Below are 26,736 nucleotides of genomic sequence, written 5' to 3' on the forward strand. Positions count from 1 at the left end.
ATGTCCTTAGGTTAGTTAGGTTTAAGTAGTTCTGAGTTCTAGGGGACTGATGACCTCAGACGTTAAGTCCCATAGTGCTCAGAGCCATTTGAACCATTTGAATTTCTTGAAGACTGTGAGGATTGTTGCTATACACATTAGACTTGATGGCTCCTGACAAATAACTCGCACACTGACAGATCAGGTGAGCTGGGTGGCCAGCTAGGGCCGCCACCAGACTGACCTCTGCTAACAAATCTGTCAGGCGTGAAGATTGTGTAAATGTACTCCAAGGTTCGGCCGGCTGTATGGACAATTCTTCTGTCCTGTTGGAATCAACTGTAGGTATTTTGCTCCCCCGTTAATACTGCAACAAATGATTTCAAAACTTTGACGATGTAACGCGCCGACGTCAGCGCCTGATGAAAGAAGTTGGGACCAATAATATACCGTGTAGATATTGCACACGAAAATTCAAACTTCTGATGATGCAATGGTGTTTCGTAGAAGTTATGCGGATTTTCTGCTGCCCAGAATCTGTGATTCTGTTAGTTGACGTAAACACTGAGGTGGAACCAGGTTTTAGCAGACGTAAAGAACAGATCTATGTCCAAGCCATTCGTTGGTATCGCAGTGAACAGCCACTCACAAAACTAGAGGCGATGAGGAGCATCTGCTAGTTTTAATGCATGAACGACAGACACTCGGTGGGGATGTATGGGCAGGTCCAGGTGGAGTATTGGTACGCATGATCGACGTGATATGCCGGTCTCTTACGACAGGTCACGGGTTTATTTGGGACTCTAAAGCGATTTCTGGTGAAGTGCAAACCACATTTCTGGTGTGCGGGCACGTTTCGGAATGTTTTTTGACTTGTTCAAAACAGACTCTGTTTGACGCCATTTTCGGACTAAGAGTTTCACGGTACTCTTTGCTGGCACTTTAACACCACTGAATTTCTCAGTAAACAACTAATCACACCGTTTCCACAATGTGTTGTCGCGTAACTTTCCTCAATGAAGACCCCTGCTTCATTATGAATACCATCGTCCGCTTTGCACTGCTCCACTCACACTGACACAGCCAGCACTACGCTCTGAACATTCACGTTCAGTTGTATCCACTCGCCCAGGCAACTTTCGTTTGCCCCACCCTGTATTTTAAATTTTCATGTTAATTTAAGTTTCAGTAGTAAATGTCACTTTCCCGAGTGAATGTCGCAGTCAGTATTTCCGGGTTCAGGACCTCGCTCACTATCAGTATCTCTTTAAAAATTCTTTTTATAATAAAATTCAACAACAACAACGAACGAAATTTGCATTTTAAATCTTTTTTGTGGTGGTCATGAAGTTTGCAGCATACGTTTTGGAAGTCAATTGATATTGGTAACAGTGTGCTAAAACGTATTTTCAGGTTCTGGATCCTGCTTACACATCAGTACCTCTTTAGAAAGTATGTTGTTAATATAATTTAATATTTTTTAGATTGGGCATAAAGCACCCCCTTAGTAATGCGCCTTGGAAAATACCTTGGTAGTACTAGGGTTAAAACCTATCTCTTCCTGATACAGAGACACTTTGTACTTGTTTTCGGTTACTAGATGGAGCCATCCTAGTTATGAAAAGTAGGGCAACGCAACGAAAGTGTAAAGAGTATAGTTTGCGTTTCATGTTTTGTTTGTTGCGGCTTTACTGTGGTCGACAATGAAAAAGGAATTGTGTTACTGTTGCAAGCAGGGCGACTCTGGACTGAGTGTTGTTCCATTTTTGAATTGTATCATACAAGAAAGAATTATTAAAATATGTACCTTCGATTTCATTGTATAGTCATTTTGATCTTCGGGTTTCCCCAGATTTGTTTTACTTTCGGGGGCGTCCGCGGGAGTTCTGGGAAGGGGCGGCTGAGAGTTCATGCAACTGTCCGGAGTAAACCTGGATATTTCTTTGTGTCTGGAGAAATTCGATTGATTTTAAATGAATAGATTTCAATAAATCCTTGCTTTAATTTGCTACATGAGGACTAGTGCGTAGATAGTTTCATTCGTTTTATATTGAAAAACCAGCGGAGAGAACTCTTAGACGCTCTCCTACTTGAGAAGCCGCGACTGTCAACGATCGCATGCACCGTTCCGCCTCCCCCGCCAGGCGGTTGTGCGCAGGCAAGCCAGTGAGCAAGCATACGTTTCACTTCACCCGTCCGTGCCGCAAACATAATATCTTGCTACAGCAGTGCACTGACTTAAGTTTGTAATTGTCGTTTATATCGTTAAGCTTTTTTAACTCGTCATTGTTTTATTTGTATCTCTTGCCTATTTCTTCAAATGTACCTGTACTAATAATCACCGGCCAAGTTATCGTCGATAGACTGTATGTAACCGGGAAAATAATCCGATTTTGCGCAAATCTCCGGGATTTCCGAAGTGTCTGATCAAGGTCAGCAATTTAAGTGATGGCAGGCCTATTCTCAGTAATCGAATAAACAGGCAAAGCAGCGATAAAGATTAACTAGGGCCATGTATTTTGTATTCGTGATTCAAAATGGCTCTGAGCACTGTGGGACTTAACATCTATGGTCATCAGTCCCCTAGAACTTAGAACTACTTAAACCTAACTAACCTAAGGACATCACACACATCCATGCCCGAGGCACGATTCGAACCTGCGACCGTAGCAGTCGCGCGGCTCCGGACTGAGCGCCTAGAACCGCTAGACCACCGCGGCTATTCGTGATTAATGATACGTTCTGCATCCTGAGGAACTTCTCGCTATGGATATATGGAACAAAAGTGTATCTGAACTAATGTGAAGAGTGTAAGTCGACATAATGGCACGCGCCTCTCCAGTCCAATCCGCAGCATGTGCTGTCGAGGTGTAGACGCAGACAAGTTCACGCGCGTTGCCATTTTCTAACGTATAGAAAATCTGTGCCCAGAGCTCTATAGCCAATGGAAAAGGTGGTTATACTCCTGTGGTGAGGTCCTCGACTGTCCACGGTGGTTCCGCACATGCGTCACAGAAGTAGCAGCATCTCCAGTACTAACTGAAATCTCACGGTATGAGAGAAACATTTCCTGGAGACAAACCATCTTGCCCTGTTCGACCTGGCGTACGTGTTATCGTCGACAAAAGCATACTGAATCTCTGTATCAGGTTTTCATTTCTCTTGACGGTTCTTCATTGACAGAGACTGAAGTAACACTGACCTTCTGCGGACTCAAAAAATTTCTACAAATGTTACTGAAATTCAGCATACACATCGGAATGTGAATGACGAGAGTGTTCGACAAAATGTCGTTCTTGCATTACCGCAGGCTCTGATAAATTTGATATTTTACTTAAGTAGATAGCAGCTGCTAATTAACTGTATACAGAAAACTACCGCAAGTCCCGTTGTGCTGGTTACTAAGCCTCTGTTAAAGATAGCCAAGATGGTGTCACTCCCGTGAAACTGTGATTATTTCTGGTCGCGGTATAGTGCTTGAGAAATAAGTGTGTCTGTTTGGAGCGAAAACAGGAAATCGGGCAAGCACTGACTGGACGAGCGCGTAAGAAGCCACGCCCTAACGGGCCAGCGTGCCAGTTTTCGGCGGCCCAGGCAGTGACTGGCCGGTCCCGCCTCTGTCCAGGAAACGGAGGCTGTCATAGCAAGTTTAACTGCAGTAGAACTCTTGTCGCGAAAGCAAATGGGCCCAGTATATCAGTCAGAATCAGCAAATTCTGGTTGGCTGAACGGACATTACGGATACCAAGGTACTGATGAAACCACGAAATCAACGATCAGAAAAAAAATATATATATATATTTTACCGACTAGAAACTTAATAACAGCGTGAGATACCTAGACTGAAATTAACAGACATTGTTTATGTGTATCATCGTGAATTCTTTTAGTGAACCAGGAATGTGAGGAGTCCAACGTATAGGGCGAAGGCCCAGAATCTTCTGACCGTGTTCTTCTCGGTTTTTAAAACAGACCAATTTGACTCTATGCTCACCAGCTTCCACTTATTTTCCACAAGGTACGCTACAGTGCATGGCGGACGGTGATTCTTTCCGTTATTTCGTCCTTCGTTTCTTTTCCCATTTGCGAATGGACAGCGGGGAAATGCCTCCGGCATGGATGTGTGTGATGTCCGTGGGTTAGTTAGGTTTAAGTAGTTCTAAGTTCTAGGGGACTGATGACCACAGATGTTAAGTCCCATAGTGCTCAGAGCCATTTAAGCCATTTGAACAGCGGGGAAAACAGGAAAAACGACTTGCAGCAGGCACGGTTCAGCCTACCAAAAAGCAAATTGTGACGGTCTTGCTCATGTCACGTACCTGAGTTTCTCCAGAAGCCATGCAGCTTGGAGCAGAGTCTGTCTGATGGTCGCGCGAAGATCTACGAAATAAAGATTACCCAAAGTTTTCCAAACTCTGAGGGAGGAAAACAGACGTGGTCTTGTTTGACGAGAACCACTCCAAAATTCAGTTGAAGGAATTCAACAAAACTACGGGAAACATAGATCAGGATATCTGAATGTGGGACTGAATACTTTCTCCCCTCATCTAGAATAAAATTCTAGCGTCATAGTCGCTATACCATCTCGCTGTAAACACCTTGCACTATTATTAGAGCAACCCCTGCATCAACTCAAACACTACTGACGCTTGACGGTAAGAACGATTACTTATTCGAGTCTGTACGTACCCCAATCCTTTGCTTATATCTCGGCCTCAAGTCGATGCATACATACAGTGGAATAGTTTGGTTTTACAGTATCCTGTGAAGTCAAACTCGAAGTTATAGTCGCGCTTGGTAGCCGAGCGGTCTAGAGCGCCTTGTCACGGTCCGCGCGGCTCCCTCTGCCAGAGGTTCGAGTCCTCCCTCGGGCATGGGTGTGTGTGTTGTCCTTAACGTAGGTTAGTATAAGTTAGATTAAGTAGTGCGTAAGTTTAGAGACCGATGACCTTAGCAGTTTGGTCCCATAAGACCTTATTACAAATTTCCAGATTTCGAAGTTATAAACACATCAGTTCTTTTGATGCGTGATACCTTTCTTTCATATTACATTACATACGTTTATCGAGCGTCCTTGATATCAATGTAATAATACTGCCACGAATAGTGCAACTCTTATTTGCAGTTTTATTCCAATTTCTGCAATCTAATGACAATATCAAAGCCAGTGAGCACTGAAAGGTACTTACATTTACATTACTGTTCACCTCTGTAATGAAAACATCCGTAGAACTTTAAGCTTTGAACTAAAATACTTTTTAACCTACTGTGCCATAGATTACCCTATAGTCGTACACGTAATGTATCCATGACTTACTGACTATCATAAATCCACCTGATGCTCTGAACTGCGAAGTGGAAAGTATAATATAATAAATGTCACTGGTTAAAGCGATCAGTCGTTATTTTAAACTGATATTCATTACAGTCACTGTCAAGCCTAACATAAAAATTCACATTTAACATCCTTCCCCAAACAGGGGAACAGTGTAACGAATAGGTTGGACGAGTGTCTTGTAATCTACGCCCATACTTACACGTCACTGTACAATGCTTGGTGAAGGTGCTTCGTAACGTTAATTATCACTCACTGTCCTGTTCCAGCGTTGTATGTAGTGCGGAAAAAAACTGTTGTCTATATATCTGTATAGGCGTACTAACCCCTCTTATCACGTTTTTCGGATCATTACCCGAGGGAAAATGGATACAGTAGAATAATTTTATAATCTGCTTCGGATATTGGTGCTCTAATCTTTTCCGACAGCATTCCGTGTATCTTTATCGCTTAAAATTTCCACGTAAGTACCCTCAGCATCTCCCTAACATTTGTATGAACCGAATGGGAAAGTTAGAACTTAAGTAGTGCGTCTCTGAATTGTGTACGAACCGAATAGGGAAGTTAGAACTTAAGCAGTACGTCTCTGAATTGTTTCGCCCTCACTAACACGCGAGTAATAGGCCTAATTAAGAATTAGTAGTGCTGCATGGCCAAAAATGGAGATGCACAGCTGTTTCCCATAATCTGCACCAACATCTCCTCAAATATGCTACAAAGCACCGCAAAGTGCGTGACAAATGTTACTGTACCATCTATATAAATATTTCTTCCCATTCAATTCACAAGTGGGACACAAGAATGTTGAGTCCTTGTATGGACCTGTGCATTTTGCTAGCAGTCTAATTTTATCTTCACTGCCTACATCTGCATCTGCATTTACAGGGTATGTCCGTAAGAGCGTGCGAACATTTAACAGGACAAAGAGGAAGCTGCACTGAACAATTTGAGGTAGGGAATCTGGAACCGGAGAAGCCAGCTTAAGGAGATAATAGGAATAAAAACCCATTATTGTGTACTTTTTTATTTACATTAGTTACTGTTAACTGCAACTACCCTCAGTGCACAATGAACGTACCATTTGTACTGTACATTACAAAAGGTGCTTAAACTGACGACCATCAACCTCAATCCAAGAATGACATCGGCGAACAAGATTCTGACGCATCCTGACAAATATCCCTGGTGTGTTTAGAATCACATCATAGGCAGCTACAGTTCTGGCAACTAATTCCATATCCGCATCCACTGGGGTCTCATACACAAATGACTTTAGATATCCCCATAGGAAATACTCAAGGGGATTCAGGTCACGTGACCTTGCATGCCATGGAATAGGATCTCCCCTTCCAGTCCAGCGGCAAGGAAATACGGCGTTCAGATGGTTGCGGACATCCACACTGAAGTGAGGCGGTGTACCATCATCCTGTATCCACATCCTCTCTTTGGTTCAAATGGCGCTGAGCAATATGAGACTTAACATCTGAGGTCATCAATCCCCTAGAACTTAGAACTACTTAAACCTAACTAACCTAAGGACATCACATACATCCATGCCCGAGGCAGGATTCGAACCTGCGACCGTAGCGGTCGCTCGGTTCCAGACTGAAGCGCCTAGAACCACTCGTCCACACCGGCCGGCTAGAACTCTTTACGTGAACCTCAAGCTGGCCATTCAGACGGTCTACTGCACCATGACTGCCTAGTAATCAGGCTCGTCCTTCTTGTTTCCGTGCAGGAAATAAAGAATGTAAACGTAAATAAACAGCACAGGTAAATTACTCATGTTAGCTGTAAATAAGCTGGATAACAGTAATGTTAGACAAAGCGGTAGACACGTTTACTTCCATATCTCCTTAAATTGGCTTCTCCGACCCCAGGTTCCCTACCTCAAATTGTTAAGTGGAGCATTCTCTATGTCCTGTTGCATTTTCGCACGCACTTACGGAAACACCCTGTATAATCCGTTGCGGTTTGCGGTAGCAGGTGACCCTGATATCTTATATTTCCTTTCTTACCTCTTTCGATCGAGAATAGTGCGTAGGAAGAATTAGCGTCGTGAAACCTCCATATGAGCTCTAATTTTTTTTTTTTCATTTTCTCGTCGTGGTCATTTCGCGAGATGTATATAGGAGAAAGAAAATTGTTACCCGACACTGGTTGTAAAGCACACTCTTGAAATTGCAGCAGTAAACCTCTTCGTGATACACAATGCTTCCCTTGTAACGCTTGTCACTGGAGTTTATTGAACACCTCCGCAACGGCCTCGTACTTGCTAAACGATCCCCCGACGAAACGTGCCGCTCATTGTTGGCTCTTCACTATCAACTCAACCTCGCAAGTGCTAAGCACTACTTGAGAATCGGCCGAACAGTTTTCGTGTACACAGTTTCTTTTGTGGATGAATTATATGTCCTTAAGACTTTTCACATTAATGTCGGCGTGGCATCTACTTTTCTTACAGGTAGTTTAATATGGTCATTCCACTTTAGGCCGCTCCTGACGTTTCCTTAGGTAGGTATTTTGCAGCTGCTACTTTTGGTTGGTTGGTTAATTTGGGGAGAGGGACCAGACAGCGAGGTCATCGGTCCTATCGGACTAGGGAAGAATGGGGAAGCATGTCGGCCGTGCCCTCTCAAAGGAAGCATCCAGGCATATCCCTGAAGCGATTTAGGGAAATCGCGGAAAACCTAAATCAGGATGGCCGGATACGGGTTTGAACCGTCGTCCTCCCGAAAGCGAGTCAAGTGGGCTAACCACTGCGCCACCTCGCTCGGTACCGATACTGTAGCCAGTGATATATCGCCAACAGTGTAACCGAACAGCAAAGTATCTCTTCGTATATGCACAGTACGTTACAGTTATCTACGTTCAGGGTCAACTTCCGGTTCCTACACCAGATATCGATCGTTGCAGGTCTTCCTCTATTTCGCTGCAGCCTTCAGGCGTTGGAACCTTGCTAGAGACATCATCGTCTGTGAATAGCCTCACGGAGCTTCCGACTCTATCCACTACATCGTTTACGTATTTTGTAAGCAGTACGTCCCTATATTCTCTTCTGATACGAAATTATTTTTACATGTGTTGATTTCACCCTGTTAATAACAACGTACTTAGTTATATCTATTAGAAAATACTGAAACCAATCACAAATCTTGCCAGATACTTGGTAAGCTCGTATTTTCTTCAACAAACGCCAATGCAGAATTGCATAAAAGTGCTTCCGGAAGTCAAGGAGCAAGGCAACAATTTGGGCGTCCTTATCTACGAAACTGAAGCTCCCATGGACAAACAGAGCGAGCTTAGCTTTGCAGCAATTCTGTTAGTGCATTATATTTTGATTTTTATACTGGATATTTTCGTTCTCCGAAAACGTCATAATGCCTAAGCACGTCAACGAAATGGGACTATAATTATGTGCATAATTATGTGCATTTTCTTATCGCTTGCTATCTTTCGCTGCTCCAGCGACCTACGATAAACAGCTGCTAGGAGGAGGATAAGTTCTCCCACATAATTTCTGTAGAATCTCATAGGAATCTCATCCGGTGCAAACGCCTATGTTTTGTTGAGTGATTTTTGTTGACTTTTCATTCTGGGATCACTTAATTCAATATCTATCATATCGACATTCGTGTGATGATTGAAAGGAGGAACCGTACTAGGAACTTTCTCAGTGAAACGGTTTCGGAAGGTCGAACTTAGTATTTCAGCCTGCTCTCCATCATCTTCCGTTTCGGTGTCAATGTGCTCTTTGAGAACTGATTAGAACATTTCTATCCGCTTACTGACTTCACATAAGGCCAGAACTTCCTAGGATTTTTGGTCATATAGAGTGGCCAAATTTTACTTTCGAATTCATTGAACGCTGGTAACATTGCTTTCCGTATGGTCATTTTAGTTTCTTTCAGCTTTTGCTTGTCACCTTTGCTTTGGCTTCGCCTAAATCTGTGATGGAGCTCCTTTTTCTTTCATAGCATCTAACATGGCTATTGAACCATGATGAGTCTTTCGTTCACGTCGTTTGGCATATACTGGTAGAAGACGTCTTACACAAGGCTTTTTAATTTTTCGAGTTTGTGATCCACATCTTTGTCGTAGAGCTGAAAATTTAATGGTGACTACTCAAAATTTCTTCAGTTTGTTCCTGTCACGCTTGCTAAGCAAAAATATTTTTCTAACTTAACGTTTTATGTAATACCTGGTGCTAAAACAGTCTTAGTGATGACTAATGCCTACTTTTACATGAACTGATTATGTAAGTCCAGGTCTGTTAGTTACTAGGTCTTAGACGTTGCTCCCACAAGTCGATTCTCTAGCTACATCGCCTTAGTTTCTGATCTACGTCTTCCACTCTGTTCCAAACCAGGTTAGCACCATCGACTCTGGATACGATGCTGCAAATAGTGATCTGTGCTTTAACTCTGCTTTCGGCTGCAGATGTGTTCACCTATTCAGCCAGCCTTCTAAAGGAACCGAAGATGACTTTAGAACTCAGGCAGCAAGCGTCATTCCTGCCGACAAGAGCTACTATCTGCAGCCGATTGCGCACAAAGCGTTCAGGATGGGGGATGTTTTGGGGAAGGCGACCAGACAGCGAGGTCATCGGTCTCATCGGATTAGGGAGGGATGGGGAAGGAAGTCGGCCGTGCCCTTTTCAAAGGAACCATCCCGGCATTTGCCTGGAGAGATTTCGGGAAATCACGGAAAACCTAAATCAGGATGGCCGGACGCGGGATTGAACCGTCGTCCTCCCGAATGCGAGTCCAGTGTCTAACCACTGCGTCACCTCGCTCGGTAGAGCGTTCAGTAGCTGCCGGCAAAGCCTCGTCCACGTCTCGGAGCAGACCTGTCGGTAATCAGACTGATTGCACTCTGCCCTTATCCGCATAACGTTAGAGCTTCCAATGATGGAGATATCATCGCACTGTAGTTGTCCGAAATTGGAGGAAAAATCTGCCACTGACCCAACAGTCGAGGCGTCCTATGCTGGCTCTGATGTGTTATCAACACAGGCCAGCACCTCGTACCTGTTGCGAAGGCGAAAGAGGGTCAGCAGTGGTGCCATTCCCTCATTATCTACCTGCACATAGATATGTGATCCCACTGCTATCTCTATGGGAGCAATACATACGAGACTGTAGACTGTAAGATGTCGTAGATACTGTTCGGAAATTCGAATCTTAGAATTTAGTGAGTAGGTATTCGCGAAATACGTTGCCGGAAAAAAAATAGCACACCTGGAAAGAAGACGTAGATTTTGATTTTATGACGACATATGCCACCTGGGGGATAGCAGATGTACTGATAATGATTTCAGCGTCGTCCGCCAACAGATAGCGCAGTGGCATAGATACCAGAGCGCCATCTGTATCTACCCTTTAATTGCTTCCCTAGAACTGTCTTTCTGTGTTCTTCCCGCTACGTATACGTTGTAACGCTATACATACATATTTAACCACGCTGATTGAGTCCAGCGGTATATCGCTAATGCGGGGAATATCGAATTTCTTCTCCCACTTATGCTCATTATCTCATTTTCACCCTCATGTAAGGCAAGTTGTATTCATTAAAGCAGTGTGTGTGCATGCTTAACTATTTCCTCCCTGCTATTATGTGAATCGTTTAACATCATAGTTCCGTGTGCCATCTACGTTGCTGCGCCCACCGTTCTTCGATAAGGCTTGGAAGCGTAGCGATTGATAACCGACATCATGGCAAGACATACTAGTACAGACACACTATCCATACATGAAAAATAAGCTATAAAAGACGGCTGTTCAGTATAATGAGAAGCGCAAACGTACAACATGAATTTGTTAAGTGGCTGAACAATTGTAATAATCATAAATGAAGGCGGTAAAGACACCAATAGCCAAATAACTTCTTAGATCATCACTCAAGGACAACGCCGTATGGTGGTAACAGTAATATTTAAAAAGTCATTACAGGTTAAAGTAAATGCACAGTATCGTCAGAAGACGGAATTTACGTGTAGCTGATACTTGGAAATGATGTGTCCAGCCAGGTTGCCACGTAACTGGACATTTGAGCTGCCTAGGACAGGCTCTCACCTATCGTGCATGCGAAATCAACAGAGTGGTGTTGCTGCCTGACACATTACCGCCAGAATTAACTAGAAGAGACTGTTGCGGACGTTAGTCTACAGCTACTGAGCTTCCATGGGACTCCGGGAAGAAAGGTCTGCGTTCGACGTCGCACTGTTGCATTTGTCGCATCGGCGGGTCCATAAAAGCTGGAACGTTGGTAATGTCTTGAAGTAAAGTGACCATAGAGTTAGAGAGACACAGACAGCCGCCAGTAGTGTACCCACGCATCAGTGACAATGGCTGGCTGGTAACGTATCACTGGACGTCCCGAATCACTGTCATCAGAAAATCGGAACTCGCCCATTGAGGAGAACGTTTGTGCACCCGGAACCAATTTTCACGTATCTCAACCCGTTATTAATGCTCTCCTAAAAGACACAAGGTAGGTAGAGTGCCTTATAGATGTCCACTGGCAGCCCAGGTATACACAGTTCATGGAAGTTACGCATCTGTTTCCTCTATAATTCACGCCAGAATATCAGCTGTCTATCGTAGATGGGGTAGATCTCACAGCTGAAGGTCACGTTACAACGAGGACACAGCCGCACTGCAATCCAAATGTCTCTACCTTGCTTACAATCTTACAATAAATCTTTCTCTCCAGTCTCTATATCCACTTCACTGAAAAATGCTTTACACCACACAACCCAGCCTGCGGCCGAAATTCGTGGGAGAGCGACGCACTCACGTTGTACGAGTACTCCGCGAGGGACGCCTTTTCGGATATTTCCACCGACGCTCGACTCGCCTCTGGTTGCAGCTTATGACGCAATTCAGTTAATGTTTTTTTGGTATTACAGAAACAATCCACGGATATGCGATAAGTCATCAAAAGTACTTTTGAGCAGATATTTAAAAACTGCTTGCTAATAGTGTTTGCGGGTATTAACACACTAAATTTCAAACCCTCGAATGACTTACCTCTGTCCAAAAGTCGCGAAGTTACTCCAAATTGCTTTTTCGGCTGGTATTGCCTACCTCATTGCCTTATTTTGTTTTCCTTTTCTTTCTCGTATTAACATTAGTAAACAGTTCTTGTACGTTGTGGACGTCTACAACTGCTGAAATTGAAGGTAATTTATTATTAATTAGCTGCAATCAGATGCTTTTGCAGGATTTTATTTTCCCATGATTATATTTCAAGGTTCCTGTCTTCAGATATCGTGGCCATTGTTTCTTTACTAACGACGTTGTAGAATGCTGCAACGGATATTTTTATAACAGTAATTGTGAAACGTCGTAACTAAAGAAACAGTGTTCACGACCCGTAACTAAATGTAAATTTCTGAAGATGGGGTGAACATGAAATGAGTGTACTCTAAAAAACGTGTGCTTTGAGACATAAATTGTTGTCGTTGAGTGCCGGGAAAGCGCTGCCATTCATAACTGTGCGTTATCCCTTAAATATTAACGTCACGGACGCTATAGTTTGGCTTTATGCACTAGGAGCGCTGATCTAACGTGACGTGATGAGGCGGCTAGCGGCTTAAGTAAGTATGTGAATGAGGCCCACGGGTCACCAAAGGGTGCCCATGCTTGCTCTACACGATACTGGTCAATAACTCACGATGGAAAATTGACGGAACCTAATATTGTTATATGTAGAGCGGGATTGATCTGTCGCAGCTGTTACGTCACAGATATTCGGAATGCAGTCAGCGCCTGATATTTTAACTCTATCTCAAATTTTGCAAACTAAACATTTTTTTCTCCGTTTGCTTTTCAGTTTAAAGCGCGCGGTATATTGACGTTGCTTTTCCAGTCTACGAGCTTCATGTCCGAGAGATGGCGCAGTCGACCGATGTACTAGAGGACCGAAGTTGAACTACCCTTGCGTCCGTCCAGGTTTAGGTTTTCTGCTAAATCTATTCAGGCGGATTTCCTTCACCATAATTGTCCTGTCCGAGCTAGTTCTCCGTCTATAATGAGCTCCTCGTCGACGGGACGTTAAGCCCTAATCGGTTTTTCGTCTGTGATTCGAATGCAGTATTTGAGAAGTACGAACTTCAACAAAGAAATTATAGCTCATCAACATAAAGTTCACTCATTACCAGCCGCTGCCGAATGAGACCTGCAACTGAATCTTCCGAGCGTAGTGCCAAGATGAAGCTTCGTGGATTCCCAGATTTGCGTCACGTATTTTTTCAGCCATACAAATGTAATTAACCAAGTGAGTCAGTTTATTGCGTAATTTGAAGTGTTATCGGCTTGCCCTAGTTCGTCCACGAAATCAGTGAATGACCCAACAACTAAGGCTGTTTCTTTTAGTCCTGTGATATCATCAGGCTGGGCGTATGATTCATATGTTACGCTATGATTGTGTCTAATGATTCAGTAAAGCTAGCGGTGATTCCAGGAATACAAATAAATCTGACTCTCTTGCGTTTTAAGCTTTCAGCGTTATGACAGCTGCTGATTAATGTAATCTAGCCCCTTTATCGCACCACGCCTCTAGTAACCTTAGAGAAAAGCTATATATCTCAGAGAACTAAGAACGAATTCAGTTAGTATGCGAAAAGTTCACTGTTTTCCCCACGCCACATAAAAACTAATCGTGCACTGATATTCGTAGCGTGTCATAATTTTAATGACATATCCAAAGAGTTACTATAATTATTCTTGAGCTAAGCAAAAAGTAAGTGAAATTGTAATTTTTTGTTTTGTTTAATTTGTTATAAGCGACATAAGTATGATGTAAAATCGGCTGGTCCTGAGCATTATCGAGGCAGTTCAACATAATCTGCTTTTTCTTTTTCTTTTGTTTTCTAAAATCAAACCTGGCCAACGAACTGACGATTTTTGAAACAAAGACACTGCCGATTCCTTTGCCAATATTTTTATCCTTCTGAACTAACTCCTAGTCTTTAATGATCTGTTTATCTATAATACATCTATACTCGAACCACATTTAAAAGAAAAAGTATGTACACGCTGTTTTGAGAGTTTTTAATCGAACTAACCGGTTAGTTGCTCAGATGCGTGGAAAATTGGTCCGCCGCTTTCCAGTCTACGTGACATCGTTTGCTTTTAAGATGAAGCAGTCTATTTACCTCCAGACGTTTTGTATGCATTGACCAGTTAGATCTACGCAATAATTCGGTATTACGTTAATGGACGACGATTGTTTAAAAGGAGAAATTTAAAAGAATTGATTTCGTAGGCTTTCGTTTTTAGAGATCATCTGACATTATATTTTACGATATATTAGTTCAAACTGTAAGAACATTTTCATCTCAAAAGAGAGTCATCCACACTCCATGTGTTATTGACTCACCAAGTTGAAGGCCTCTGATTGACGAACTGAGCGTTCTTACACTGATATCGCATTACGTTAACTCGATTATGAGAACTTGAGGTTTACTTCAAGCTGAAGAAATGATCTTTACGTTCCTAGCACTGAAGTACTGTTCAAAAGAAGCCTGCACCACTCTCTAACACGTGTTTCCAATATGTTTTCGCGGGAGTTTCTTTCTAATTGAAGTTGATAGCCTGTGACAAGTAGGAATGCTTTAATTTTCTATTGTGTTATGGAACTGTAATTCACTGAAATGAGGTGAAAATTGTTCATATATATGCTTACTTGCTTGTTTTATGACAGTTGTAAGCCAGGACAATGCAGCGGGAAGGAATAAATTTGCGCGTATGAAGAGACATCCCAGTTTTGGTTTTTCATGGTGCTCCCAAAATCATTCCTACCAATAGGTCATGAGAGAATCCTTTCACTCTTCAAATGGTTCAAATGGCTCTGAGCACTATGGGACTTAACATCTATGGTCATCAGTCCCCTAGAACTCAGAACTACTTAAACCTAACTAACCTAAGGACATCACACAACACCCAGCCATCACGAGGCAGAGAAAATCCCTGACCCCGCCGGGCATCGAACCCGGGAACTCGGGCGTTTTCACTCTTCTTATACATTACTAAGAGTTTTAAAATAAACTTAATTCTTATATTGTCAGTTTATCACTATTGTCGTTTTCAGTGTTATTTACAACCTGGTCGTTCTTAGTTCCATATTTTATTCTTCTGTTTGATTTCTTTCGGTAAGTCGTCTATGACACAGGGTCACTGAAACTGATGTGCAGTTGAAAAAAAATAATAAAAAAGAGAGGATAATTCATTGAATAAGTTGTCGCTGGCTGTTGCATCAAGTGTTAATAAAATTAAGTGCGTAATAAAGTCACTGCGCTCGTGATATACCCATTATTCTGTGAGTATGGAGGAAGTTACCTGTAAGTGTACATATTTACGCAATTTTTGTGGTAACTTAAGTTAAACACTTTCTCTTAGCTGTTAGCCAGTCCTGGTGTTATAATCGGGAAATACCAGTTTCCAGTTTTGCAACTTTGTTAGGGAATGGGTCATCAATAACAAAAATGTAACGTAGTATGGTTCTGTTGGCTAGGAGATCCCAAAAGTCAGGTTCAGCTGCCGAACTGCAAAGGTTTTTCCGTCTGTCGAGCACAATGGCCTGTTTCCTTCGTGAATTGTGTGTTTAAGTGCATCTGGCAAGTGTAGGTGACTGTAAAGGGTGTGTGTAGTGTGATGTTTGTGTTGAATAATGATGAGGGAAGTAAGAGGGAGTCAATGAAAGATAAATTGGCAGACATCATGGCGCCTCCGAGGCATCTGCACCGTGTCCAACTAAACGCCGCGCAACGTATGGGCGTCGGCCTTCGTAGTGTGTGTGTAAGGTTGTTGCCGCTTACGTACGGATGTACGTAAAGCTGGTCCAAAATATTGACATTTTTGCCACCATTTAAGGCAGAAGGGATAGATAACATTCCATTAGAATTTCTAAAATCATTGGGGGAAGTGGCAACAAAACGACTATTCACGTTGGTATGTAGAATATATGAGTCTGGCGATGTACCATCTGACTTTCGGAAAAGCATCATCCACACAATTCCGAAGACGGCAAGAGCTGACAAGTGCGAGAAGTATCGCAAAATCAGCTTAACAGCTCATGCATCGAAACTGCTTACAAGAATAATATACAGAAGAATGGAAAAGAAAATTGAGAATGCGCTAGGTGACGATCAGTTTGGCTTTAGGAAAAGTAAAGGGACGAGAGAGGCAATTCTGACGTTACGGCTAATAATGGAAGCAAGGCTAAAGAAAAATCAAGACACTTTCATAGGAATTGTCGACCTGGAAAAAGCGTTCGACAATATAAAATGATGCAAGCTGTTCGAGATTCTGAAAAAAGTAGGGGTAAGCTATAGGGAGAGACGGGTCATATACAATATGCACAACAACCAAGAGGGAATAATAAGAGTGGACGATCAAAAACGAAGTGCTCGTATTAAGAAGGGTGTAAGACAAGGCTGTAGCCTTTCGCCCCTACTCTTCAATCTGTACATCGAGGAAGCAATGATGGAAATAAAAGAAAGGTTCAGGAGTGGAATTGAAATACAAGGTGAAAGGATATCAATGATACAATTCGCTGATGACATTGCTATCCTGAGTGAAAGTGAAGAAGAATTAAATGATCTGCTGAACGGAATGAACAGTCTAATGAGTACACAGTATGGTTTGAGAGTAAATCGGAGTAAGACGAAGGTAATGAGAAGTAGTAGAAATGAGAACAGCGAGAAACTTATCAGGATTGATGGTCACGAAGTCAATGAAGTTAAGGAATTCTGCTACCTAGGCAGTAAAATAACCAATGACGACGGACGGAGCAAGGAAGACATCAAAAGCAGACTCGCTATGGCAAAAAAGGCATTTCTGGCCAAGAGAAGTCTATTAATATCAAATACCGGCCTTAATTTGAGGAAGAAATTTCTGAGGATGTACGTCTGGCGTACAGCATTGTATGGTAGTGAAACATGGACTGTGGGAAAACCGGAACAGAAGAGAATCGAAGCATTTGAGATGTGGTGCTATAGACGAATGTTGAAAATTAGGTGGACTGATAAGGTAAGGAATGAGGAGGTTCTACGCAGAATCGGAGAGGAAAGGAATATGTGGAAAACACTGATAAGGAGAAGGGACAGGATGATAGGACATCTGCTAAGACATGAGGGAATGACTTCCATGGTACTAGAGGGAGCTGTAGAGGGCAAAAACTGTAGAGGAAGACAGAGACTGGAATACGTCAAGCAAATAATTGAGGACGTAGGTTGCAAGTGCTACTCTGAGATGAAGAGGTTAGCACAGGAAAGGAATCCGTGGCGGGCCGCATCAATCCAGTCAGTAGACCGGTGACAAAAAAAAAAAAAAAAAAAAAAAAAAGCTCTGTAGCCTGTTAAGAGATACTGTCTCCAATATTCAGAGACTAATTCATGCTACAAATAAGGTAAAAACGAGTACCATGACCCCTTTTCTTCACAACTCTCTCCGTGTTTGCAAATTTTATTATTTCCTGCCATCAGAGAAGATACAGGGTGTTTCAAAAATGACCGGTATATTTGAAACGGCAATAAAAACTAAACGAGCAGCGATAGAAATACACCGTTTGTTGCAATATGCTTGGGACAACAGTACATTTTCAGGCAGACAAACTTTCGAAATTACAGTAGTTACAGTTTTCAACAACAGATTGGCGCTGCGGTCTGGGAAACTCTATAGTACGATATTTTCCACATATCCACCATGCGTAGCAATAATATGGCGTAGTCTCTGAATGAAATTACCCGAAACCTTTGACAACGTGTCTGGCGGAATGGCTTCACATGCAGATGAGATGTACTGCTTCAGCTGTTCAATTGTTTCTGGATTCTGGCGGTACACCTGGTCTTTCAAGTGTCCCCACAGAAAGAAGTCACAGGGGTTCATGTCTGGCGAATAGGGAGGCCAATCCACGCCGCCTCCTGTATGTTTCGGATAGCCCAAAGCAATCACACGATCATCGAAATATTCATTCAGGAAATTAAAGACGTCGGCCGTGCGATGTGGCCGGGCACCATCTTGCATAAACCACGAGGTGTTGGCAGTGTCGTCTAAGGCAGTTTGTACCGCCACAAATTCACGAAGAATGTCCAGATAGCGTGATGCAGTAATCGTTTCGGATCTGAAAAATGGGCCAATGATTCCTTTGGAAGAAATGGCGGCCCAGACCAGTACTTTTTGAGGATGCAGGGACGATGGGACTGCAACATGGGGCTTTCCGGTTCCCCATATGCGCCAGTTCTGTTTATTGACGAAGCCGTCCAGGTAAAAATAAGCTTCGTCGGTAAACCAAATGCTGCCCACATGCATATCGCCGTCATCAATCCTGTGCACTATATCGTTAGCGAATGTCTCTCGTGCAGCAATGGTAGCGGCGCTGAGGGGTTGCCGCGTTTGAATTTTGTATGGACAGAGGTGTAAACTCTGGCGCATGAGACGATACGTGGACGTTGGCGTCATTTGGACCGCAGCTGCAACACAGCGAACGGAAACCCGAGGCCGCTGTTGGATCACCTGCTGCACTAGCTGCACGTTGCCCTCTGTGGTTGCCGTACGCGGTCGCCCTACCTTTCCAGCACGTTCCCAGTCCGTTGAAATTTTTCAAACAGATCCTTTATTGTATCGCTTTTTGGTCCTTTGGTTACATTAAACCTCCGTTGAAAACTTCGTCTTGTTGCAACAACACTGTGTTCTAGGCGGTGGAATTCCAACACCAGAAAAATCCTCTGTTCTAAGGAATAAACCATGTTGTCTACAGCACACTTGCACGTTGTGAACAGCACACGCTTACAGCAGAAAGACGACGTACAGAATGGCGCACCCACAGACTGCGTTGTCTTCTATATCTTTCACATCACTTGCAGCGCCATCTGTTGTTGAAAATTGTAACTACTGTAATTTCGAAAGTTTGTCCGCCTGAAAATGTAGTGTTGTCCCAAGCATATTGCAACAAACGGTGTATTTCTATCGCTGCTCGTTTAGTTTTTATTGCCGTTTCAAATATACCGGTCATTTTTGAAACACCCTGTATTTGTTGAATTTAGAAGGTTGTGAGCACATTTACGATGCAATTAATTCTGATTTATTAAAGTAATGCACACATGATGGAACACAAAACCCGAACTAAAGTTTTAATAACCTCATTTAGAAGGAGCACCTAACGATGACATTTTGCTCATCTACTGTTGTTAAAATTTCCTCATACGATGCTTGTCTGATGTTGAATGATGGTAATACTGAAAGAATCAGAACCCTTATGAGACTAGGATTTGATGCAAGTTGCTTCACTGAAAAACTTATTGAAGAAGGTTGACGATCTGCGTATTGGCAGTTCTGAAATGTCAGTGAAGGATATCAGCAAAAGCGCACGCCAGAAGGACCAGACTAGAAGAAAAGAGCCACATGAAGACCAAAAACACAAAATGTATGTTTGTGGCTAACATCAGGGTACATTTTTCTGGCATAAATGATAATAAAATCTTATTTCCGCATTCCCCGCAACTTCAATTTTACATAATTGCGTAGTCTTCCGCAGCCAGAGTCAGTCGACATAAAACTTTTCTGGGTGTGGTACCGCGTCATAATGTATAGCCTACCATATTTTGAAAGGGCTAAGTAACCTTTCAGAAAATGTTCCTCATGTTATAGTATGTCTTCTAAAGGTATACACCAACGTCAAGATCAAATTATTTGACAAAAAATGATAAAAGCTTCAGATTGTAGTCAATAGTATAACAACGACATGTGCAAAATTTGGTTCAATTATCTCTCCAAGAGTAAAACATATATGAGCTTGTATGTGCCCGTGTATTTTATCATACGTCCCCCCTTAAAGCTGCGCCCGCTTCTGGCACGGGTGTGTGCTATAAACGTATCATCACCGTGTTCGCGTTTCTGTAGACATCAGGATGAAAGTCAGGGAGCACATTAGAACGTAACTTATCGTGAAGTCTCCTCTCTGAATACATCGTGTGCTTAGAATAGACGAAAAACTTTATGAAAATAGTGGGTACGTCCATAATTTAGTTCAACAGCAAGTGATTTAGTAGCTAATCGTGTTCGGACTAAAGTACTGTAGCCGAGAAGTGTTATCAAGTTTAAAACAAACTATCGAATTGCACCCCCATATCAATTGGCCAATTCTAAGCACCATCTGCTTAGTGGAGTTAATTAATAGTTCACCTTGTATCCGCTCTCTCATCTTAGTCTTCTCTGTTCCTAGTGGGCAGGCAGCTGCGCTCGTTAGCACAATTATATCTACTACTCGTATGCCATGGAATCCACGGAGAATTGCCTCGTCGATGTGGAAGTAAGTCAAAGATGTTCATTTAATTTAGGTACAGTACAGTAAAATGACTATGTTACTAAAGAGTCTTGTATTACAGCACTAATTACGAATATAAAACAATCTGACGATAAATTTAAGAGTTTCTGTGAAAATATCTTTAATGAGGTGGAAGTAGTTGCCCAAAAGAAAGCTCTTTAATTCCGTTTTAAGCTCCACCATATTGTCCACACGACATTCAGTACGCTCTGGTAAGTAGTTGAATGCAAGTACCCATGTGTCTGACTCTTTGGTGTACTAATTTTAACTCGCTGAAGTATTAGTAATAATGGTATTGCCAAAGGACATTAATTAATACGTGTACTATAAAATAGTAGTCAGAATAGCACTTTTTCGAAGAAATGTCTTCATAATGTTCTAGTATTACCTCTATAAATAATGCTTATAATGCACTTCTGTGTTCTGAAAATACCGTGCGTATAAGTGGAGTTACGTGGAACTTCACAACAAAAACGTATTTCATAACTCATTAATGAATAGGAACATGCAAAATAAACCACTTCTTTTTATTTTTAAAACACTTATAGCAAAAACTGTGCTAATTGCAAACGCTGATCTAGGGCGCTTCACTAATCTCAGGCAGTAGATTTTCCAATTAAGATTGTGATTTATCTATAGTTCCACTAAATTAACACTTACTACTTCCTGTGCGTTTTCGTTTGGGAATCGTGTTTTTTTTATTACTTTATTTTAATAGCTTGTGGAGTTCTGTGAGAAATATTGCACTCTACACAGTACTGCGTCTTGTCAAAATTCAGAGATAATTCATTCGCCTTGAAATATATTTTAATGTTTCCGAATATTTCATTAGCTACCTTTTCAGTAAGGGGACTGCTACTACATTTTATTTCTACACTTTCATCTTGTGCAAAAAGAACAAAATTCACATCTTCGGGAGATGAAAGTGGAAGATCGTACATGAGTATCAGTTACTGCTTACATGAAAAGTGATACCTGTGCAATGTAAAATGTCCCCTCTGCAAAACTAAACAGCCAAGTTAGCTGTAATCACTTAGTTGAAACAGACGATTGCAATATCGGACGTTTAAGAGTAGAATATGAAACAGAAAATTATAAATATCAGTTTTATGTACATCATTTGACTCGGTTGTCAAATGAGGTATTTCATTTTTTCAGATATGTACGAGTAGTTTCTTAGACGAGTATTGGTTCGCTGAAGTTCAGCCCCTACTTTTGTGACTGAAAACTGAAGTAATTTATTGACATTCTCACTGTGGACAGTTTTACATTTAAGGACGTCAGCTGCGTGTTATTCCATAAGCACACTGAAGATTGGATACATTTTTTTCGTTAAATCCAACTTTGTGCCAGTTTTCTCTTGTTTCATGTTCCAGCTCTTTCGCTATGTTAGGGAGTAGGGATGCATTGATAACATTCAAATTTTGTGTTTTGTTATGTTGGTAGGTGTTGCGCAAAAGCGAACGTCGGGTATCAACTTGGTCTTCGTAATAGTTTTATTTGGTTGGTGGGTTGATTTGGCGGAGGGGATCAAACAGCGAGGTCATCGGTGACATCGGATTAGGGAAGGATGAGGAAGGAAGTCGGCCATGCCCTTTCAAAGGAACCATCCCGGCATTTGCCTGAAGCGATTTAGGGAAATCACAGAAAACCTAAATCAGGATGGCTGGACGCGGGTGTGAACCATCGTCCTCCCGAATACGAGTCCAGTGTGCTAACCACTGCGCCATTTCCTTAGGCAACAGTTTTATTTACACAGCTTTCTGGTGTGTTGGTTTCGTTCAAATAGATAAACTGGAGTTATTTATCATCATAAAATTCTTTGTTTCGAATTGTTTACCTCCAATAAATGAAGGGTTACAAGAATCATTACCTAAATTTTCAGTATTTGATTAATCGGCTGCTCAACTTAAGCGTGGATGTACTTTCCTTAAAGAGAAATGTCATCAAAGTGACTGCCTATCGACACCTATGTCGTTAGCACTTAAAGTTGTATGCGGCAGGTTGAATGCAGTATCCACTAATGACGGCTGCTATCTTTTTGCCTCCAAATAACACATTGATATGCCGATGCACACTTTGATTTGGGATTAGATTCGAAACTTGTCCTTTACGTCCTTTATTTGGCTGGTGGATTGATTTGGGGGATGGGATCAAACAGCGAAGTCATCGATCACATCAGATTAGAGAAGGATGGGGAAGGAAGTCGGCCCATATAGTTTCATGTGAGACATGGCATAAATAACATTGACGGTCGGAGAATTTCGCCCGTGTTCAATAATGTCACGCAGATTTCCCAAATACTACAATTGTGGCTGTTTACTTTCCCATTTGTATGCAGTGTTGCCTCGTCAGAAAAACTATAGAATTCGCAAAACCACAATCTTTGACCTGCGGATGCGCAGCAAAATTCGAATCGTTGATCTTTGGGATATAACTTTCACACGAACTGTAGTTTGTATGGTTTCATGTTTTTTTACGCAAACCACGCCACCTGCTCGTTGTCGTCATTTCCAGCTCACGCGAAGCTCTGCGTAGAGATTTTGCTGGACTCCTTGTGAAAGCTTCTCTCGCTCGTTCAGTGTCATTTGCATTCACACCTAGCCGACCTTTTCTCTCCGTGTTACTCAAACATCCATCTTCAACAAACTTCACAACCCGACTGTAGATTGATTTTCTGGGTGGTGCTCCTTTCCCATACTTCGTTCTAACTTTTCGTTGGAAATCCGTTGCGCCCTTTGTTTTGTCAAATTCTAGCACGCATAAAGTCTTCCCAGCTCCAGAAATCGCCATCTTGATTTTGACACTACCTAGCGACTGTACAAGGAACTACACATAAAAACTGCAATGAGAAAAAATTTTACAAGCTTACTCTTTCAAATTACATATATATTGTTACTTTTGTAATGCTACTCACTCGGCTACAATATTTTTTTCAGACTGTTCCCGGACTTTTTAAACACGCCGGTACTTTCTATTCCATAGTGAGGAGATCCTTAAGGACGTAGAACATGTCATTAAACACGAGTACATAATATATATTTACAAGAGAAGTTATGCTAGAGTTGCTTCTACAGAGTCTACGTAAAATTGTCCTCATAAATGTGGAATAATTCAAAAAATCTTTAACATATCTTCATTTAAGAGGTAATAACAATCTTTTCACAAAATATGTCAATTTTCGTTAAGATGCGTATTATAATCCTGAGGCTACTGCAGCCACACATCATCAAATTGAAAAGTCAGTTTAGAACACTTATTTGCATTGATCACGTTACTACACTGATGTGCGGAAGCCACATTCGATATAGCATTCACGTTATTTGGTATTATTAGTAATATCTCTATCAATCGATTTTGCTAAGCAATTTGTCAGTGGGATACTATTAAATCCTATTCTCTACCCTTAAACTGAACTTTGATATTTGTTGAATTTTAAATTGCTGCTGGCAAGTTAGTGAAAATATGTGTTTCTGAATAGTGGACACCTTTCTGGACCAAAAGGAGTGACTTTAACCCTTTATTTGGCAGTGTTGCTCTCAAGCAACATCAAATTTACGTTGGCTTTATGGGACAACAAACACTTCCCAGTGCGTTTTACTGGCACTGTTGCTTCTAGGCAACGTTCCTTTACACAGTGCGAATGCCAGTTGTTGCAATAGTTCAAGGTTTTCCACACGAGATCGCAGTTTGTGCACTGGTCGTACAGAGATCTCCTCGTGTGAGCAACAGGGGTGTCTTATATTGGTTCTGAAAGAGTGGATTTCAATAAATCGGCAGTAATCTTAGCAGATTTTCTTCAAGAAATACCCAAAAGTGAGTTCACAGCAGAAATATTTCAATCTAATATTGTTTTGAATTACGTAAATAGTATAAAACTTTTATGTTGCCTGTGAGCAACATTGCCCATAGTTGGGACATATGCCATTAGTATATTACATATGCTTACGGCTTGACGGAGTAAACATTTTTATTTTCAGGGGCTTTTTAGCTATTGATTCCAGGATATTTTATGGAATTAAAAAAGCGAGAGGAATAGTAGTTCCACCAGAAAACCCGACTTTGTCTGATCTAAGTGAAACTGAAGACTCTGAACTCGAAGTTTTGGCAGACTGTAGAGATGATGATGCACACTATATTCCAGAGCGTCAATCTCAGTTCCATAACCTAGTTATACCATAAACTGATTCTGATACAGGAAGTGAAATCGCAGAAGCTGAACATGTGCAAGGACCTTCTGTAGTGAATCCTTCTAGTGCAAGTGCTAGTCAAGTGAAAAAGGAAATTACAAAAGCAGTCACCTACATGTGGGTAAAGGAAGATATAACTGCTAGGGCAGAAAGTCTCTCTCCTGTGTTTTCTGATGAAGGCAATACACCACTGGGTTATTTCAGAAGATTCTTTGATTCAGAACTAATTGACAAAGCTGTGCAGGAACGACCGTATACTCTGTGCAACGAACTACCACGTCAGTAAACACCAATATAAATGAAATGGAACAATTTTTCGATGTTCTGATATACATGGGTCTTGTTTCTATGCCTTCGTACACTGACTATCGGTCTCAATCAATGAATTGTGAAAAAATCACCTGCATTTTCAGTTTGAAGCGCTTTCAGAAACTCCGCCGATACCCGCATTTTACGAACAATGAGAATGCTGTGAACTCTTCTGGCAGACTCTTCAAAATAAGACCTGTTCTTGAATCAATTGTAAAGAACTGCCGTGAGTAGAAACAAGAGTCGGAATTTTCTATAGATGAGATGATGGTTCCATACAACGGTACAAGAGCAGGTAATTTGCGCCAATATATTCAAAATAAGCCACACAAGTGGGGTTTTAAGATTTTTGTTCGTGCTGGTGTGTCTGGAGTTGTCTATGATTTTCTTCCCTATACTGGCAAGGGGATGATAACTGATCTTGCTGATGACGAGAAAGTATTTGGAATTGGAGGACAAGTTGTGGTTACACTTTGCAAAAGTATTCCAAGAGATATTTCTCCCAGAGTTTATTTTGACAATTTCTTTTGCAGCCTTGAACTTATAACATACTTAAAAAAATCAAAACGTTGAGTCCATGGGCACCATAAGGAAGAACCGAATAAAGAACTGTCCTCTACAAGACGAGAAGCAGTTACTGAAACAAGGACGAAGCAGCTATGACTACAGGAAGGACAGTCACTCAGATCTCATTTTAGTAAGGCGGGCAGACAATAAAATCGTGACACATGCAAGCTCATTTTGTGGTGTCCAACCGCTCTCAACAGTAACAATGAAATAAGAACAATTGATGTGCCCTGTCCCAGTATTGTACATCAGTACAACAAGCATATGGGAGGAGTTGATCTTGCTGGTATGCTGATAGAGCTCTACAGAATACCAATGAAAACTAGGCGTTGGTACATGAGATTGTTTGGATTTATGCTAGATTTGAGTGTTGTAAATACCTGGCTGGTATTTCGAAGAGAATCTCTTGACAAGAAGACCTCATTGAAGTCATTCAGGGCAGATATTGCCAATGGTTTGATGTTTTCAGGGGAAAGGAAAGTAGGAAGGCCCTCAATAGACATAACACCACCACAAAAGATGAGGAGGAAGCCAACAGCTCCGACTTTTACACAAGATGTCCGATTTCATAATATGGAGCATTGGCCTGTATACGGTCCCAAAGGTCGTTGTCGTTATTGTCCATCTGGATATTCTACAGACAGCAGGAATGCATAAATGTGTTTATAAATTAAATTATCCACGTACAGGAAACCTTTTGATTGAGGTTATTGGCAAACACTTTTTTTCTATAATATGTATAAGTGTGGTTTACTGCTGGTAATGTTGCTTGTAAGCAACATTTCATAATTTTTGTCAAAAATTTCTAAAACTGGCTGAATTGTATTTCTTTAAGCACAATAAATAAATATAAGCACTGAAAATTTTTTGTTTTTATTTTCACCATTTGCCAAATAAAGGGTTAAATAATTCTGTAGATTATTCTATTTCTATTATTGATTCCATGAATTCAGGTGTTGGTTTAAAAAAAACAGTTATACTATTTGTGATAAATTTCGTTGAGGAATAAATATATTGGGAAGTAGA

At 41.5% G+C, this 26,736-nt stretch overlaps 2 protein-coding genes across 2 annotated transcripts in view; both read left to right on the top strand.

The window, feature by feature from the left end:
* The window catches only part of LOC124721976 (pancreatic triacylglycerol lipase-like), a 451,439-nt gene that overhangs the window by 315,043 nt on the left and 109,660 nt on the right, over window positions 1-26,736 (top strand). The gene's annotated exons all lie outside the window — the stretch shown is intronic.
* Window positions 25,411-26,367, top strand: LOC124722470 (piggyBac transposable element-derived protein 3-like). The gene is made up of 3 exons (XM_047247626.1): window positions 25,411-25,624; window positions 25,767-25,909; window positions 25,963-26,367. The coding sequence occupies exons 1-3, from the start codon at window positions 25,411-25,413 to the stop codon at window positions 26,365-26,367; spliced, it is 762 nt and encodes a 253-aa protein (XP_047103582.1).

Source organism: Schistocerca piceifrons, chromosome X (genome assembly GCF_021461385.2).
Source record: "Schistocerca piceifrons isolate TAMUIC-IGC-003096 chromosome X, iqSchPice1.1, whole genome shotgun sequence".
Classification (NCBI taxonomy): Eukaryota; Metazoa; Arthropoda; class Insecta; order Orthoptera; family Acrididae; genus Schistocerca; species Schistocerca piceifrons.

What these genes read in the sequence shown, in the direction of transcription:
- LOC124722470 (XM_047247626.1), top strand. Translation starts at nt 25,411, where the DNA reads ATGGTTCCATACAACGGTACAAGAGCAGGTAATTTGCGCCAATATATT. An exon ending in TGTGGTTACACTTTGCAAAA is followed by an intron (nt 25,625 to 25,766) that starts GTATTCCAAGAG and finishes GTCCTCTACAAG; the next exon opens with ACGAGAAGCAGTTACTGAAA. An exon ending in GTGTCCAACCGCTCTCAACA is followed by an intron (nt 25,910 to 25,962) that starts GTAACAATGAAA and finishes ATTGTACATCAG; the next exon opens with TACAACAAGCATATGGGAGG.